The 2,922-nt window shown below is 37.0% G+C and overlaps 1 protein-coding gene across 1 annotated transcript in view; it reads right to left on the bottom strand.

The window, feature by feature from the left end:
- Positions 1-2,922, bottom strand: part of LOC127414911 (glutathione hydrolase 1 proenzyme-like) — a 10,407-nt gene continuing 7,485 nt past the window's right edge. Inside the window, exons 10-14 of the mRNA XM_051653307.1 lie at positions 2,345-2,532; positions 1,590-1,717; positions 1,041-1,153; positions 389-502; positions 1-280 (exon numbers count right to left, since the gene is read on the bottom strand). Of these exons, the coding sequence (XP_051509267.1) occupies positions 134-280; positions 389-502; positions 1,041-1,153; positions 1,590-1,717; positions 2,345-2,532 (690 nt within the window). The 3' untranslated portion in view covers positions 1-133. The remainder of the gene's footprint in view (positions 281-388; positions 503-1,040; positions 1,154-1,589; positions 1,718-2,344; positions 2,533-2,922) is intronic.

Genomic DNA, 2,922 nt, shown 5'->3' on the forward strand with positions numbered 1-2,922 from the left:
CTTTGTGCATTGTGGTCCATGTTGATTGTGTGGCTATGCATATTTGTTATTTCTGGTTCATTACTGAGTCACCAATGCAGTCTGTTGAGTGAAGGTCTACAAACAAAGAGTAGGTAAAGAGGGAACGGGACAGTCAGTACCCCGCAGGATAGCCGCCTTTCCTGGGGTCAGATTCAGCACAGATTTTGTCACCCTGTCGCACAACTGCCTGAACAACTGCTCCTGGAGTCCTCAGCCATTCTGTGATGTGATTCTTCTGAGCCAAGCCATCGAGAACACTCTTTTACACAAAATAAAAATGTGAATTATTTTCAGTTTACTGACTTTGTGAATCTGCCTTTCATTGTTTACTTTAAGCAACTTTAACTGTCAAGTGAAAGTAACTCACCTTCTCAATGTTCTGTTCCACAACTGTCATGTTTGGGTTGAGCTGATTGTGAACTCTGGGCTCTGTAACTGCTTTCTTCAGATCATAGTTAAAAAACAAGGAGTTCAGGATCACCTGGGATGATGAAGAAAGGAAAAGTTATAATATGTACAAATGATACATGACAAATAATGATACCTTTATAAAAAATAATAAAAAAAAGGTTTAAATGCACAGCTATTGGAATATTCCTGGGATGCACTTATATGGAATTTCTGTGCTGATGCAATAACTGATAATTTATGTTTTAACACTTTTGACTTGAGCGGATAGCTAATTCCAGAATTACTTTAGTTTGGACATATATAATATACATATATACTGTAAATGATCATTCTGTTACAGTGACTACTGCAAATAAGGTGTTTTTGTGGTCCAAAATTCTGATTATTACAGGAATATGCCAGCTGATTTTTTCAGATTTCTAGATACCAGAATATTGGCTTATTCAGGTTATATAGAATTTTCTTGTATGTGTCACTGTTAATTTACTGATATTGGCTTTTTTATATGTGCTGTACACATTGTATGTATTGTGAAATATGTATCCAAACATCCAAACATGATGGGCAAAATTTACATTGTTAAAATCTGTGTGGAAGTTTGTTTTTACCAGAGCAGTTGCTGTAGTGATTTTCGTCCCACCTGAGGCCCCGACCACCATTTTGACTCTGTTGGGTTTGTCAAATATTATTGTCGGACACATTGATGAAAGGGGTCTTTTACCTTGCCAAAAGAAAAAAACTGTTTGTTCATACATGTCTTCAAAATTTTTGACTTTGGTTTGAAAGGTTTCTGCTCACATTTGGCTTAATATTTAACTTCAAGGGATTGTTCACCCCAAAATGATATTTCTCTCATCATTTAAGGACTTACATTTTGGTCTGTTCCCCACCCAAAGCGATTGTATCACTTCAGAAGTCATGGTTTAAACCACTCGAGTCGTATGGATTACTTTTATGCTGTCTTTAAGTCCTTTTTTAAACTTGAATGTTTTAGACCCCATTGACTTGCATTGTATGGACAAAAACACATAATACATTCTTCAAAATATCTTCATTTGTGTTATGCAGAAAAAAGAAATTCAGACGAGCATGAGTAAATGATGACAGAACTATAACTTTGGAGTGAACTATCCCTTTAAGGCGTGCGAGTCTGTTACCTGGCTGAATGAAGTTGTTGGGTGAAGGGGGAACCCCAAAGCCGTTTGTAATATAAGGAGAGCTGAAATCGTCCATCTCATCATTAAAGATAATGCCAGTTGAATGTGACATCACCTTAGAGCCAAAACTATGAGAAAACAAAAAAAAGATAAAGACAAAAAGATCAAAAGGGAAGAGCAAAGCAATATAGTGCATTTAGTAAAAGACTCAACAAACATAATGTTATTATTTGAACACAAGGTTAATATTTTCAATGCTTATCTATTCCTTATCTATAGAAGAGCACTTCAGAGAATCAAGTGGCTTCTAAGAAGGATAGACTATTTTATGTTGCAACTACTGACTGAATATTGTTAAAGGAAAAGTGTTTATATTTTTTGTAACTGTCTAGAACAGTGTTTCTCAGTCTTGTTCCAGCTGGATGCTCCCCAGCACTTTACACAGTATTTAACATGTCTGATGTGACTCATTACACATCTGATATTACCTCATTACCACACTGCCTGACCTGAATTTAGATTGTATGATTACTGAGACACCTATACTGCCCTACAAAGGCCAAATGCAGCAATTTCCTCAAAACTCAAACTGGGAAAAATGGATTCAAAGTTTTTTGATTGTCTAGCTAATATGGATTATCATTGTTTCCATCTGTTAAAGAGCCAAAACCCTCTGGTAAAGTACAGATTCTGCGTTGTGCCTTTTTAGGGCAGTATAATGTCCTGAAGGTTATGTCTCTGCCTCTTTCTCTTACTATAAGTTGATGGTGCTTGTGGCTGCCACCGCACTCCCGTCCTCTGCGATGACTGACAGGTGAGCTGTTCCATGGTTATCGGGTACAAAGTACTCAGGATCATAGTAGCTGTCTTGGTGAGTGGTGTCATCTGTGATTTTACTCCTGATGTTGTCTGCAAAGTAGTCTGAGGTCATGTTTTGGATGAGCTGAGAAAGGAGATAGTTGAAATGAGATTTACAAGAGGCGATTGAGCTTGCAGGTGCATGAAAGACGAGCAGTTAAAGGCCTTGAGAAAATAATGTCTGCTCTAACAGACGTTACTATGAAAGACTCTTTAAACCACTTCAGAAATCTTGAGTAAAATTGGATCAGATTAGGTTAACCAAGAGTTGACTCTTTAAAATTTGAGATGTGTGTTGCTGGATTTCGTATTAACCAATTGCTTGCAGGTATATGGGAAGAAGCACAAGAAATACATATAGTGGTGCCAAAAAGGATTTGGACAATTAAGCCATAATTAAAAATGTATGTCTTTTTGCATTATCCTCTTCAACTCTGGGGCATTTTTGGGCTGCCATCAGCAATTTTTCACACTC

The sequence above is a fragment of the Myxocyprinus asiaticus genome, chromosome 24 (assembly GCF_019703515.2).
Source record: "Myxocyprinus asiaticus isolate MX2 ecotype Aquarium Trade chromosome 24, UBuf_Myxa_2, whole genome shotgun sequence".
NCBI lineage: Eukaryota > Metazoa > Chordata > Actinopteri > Cypriniformes > Catostomidae > Myxocyprinus > Myxocyprinus asiaticus.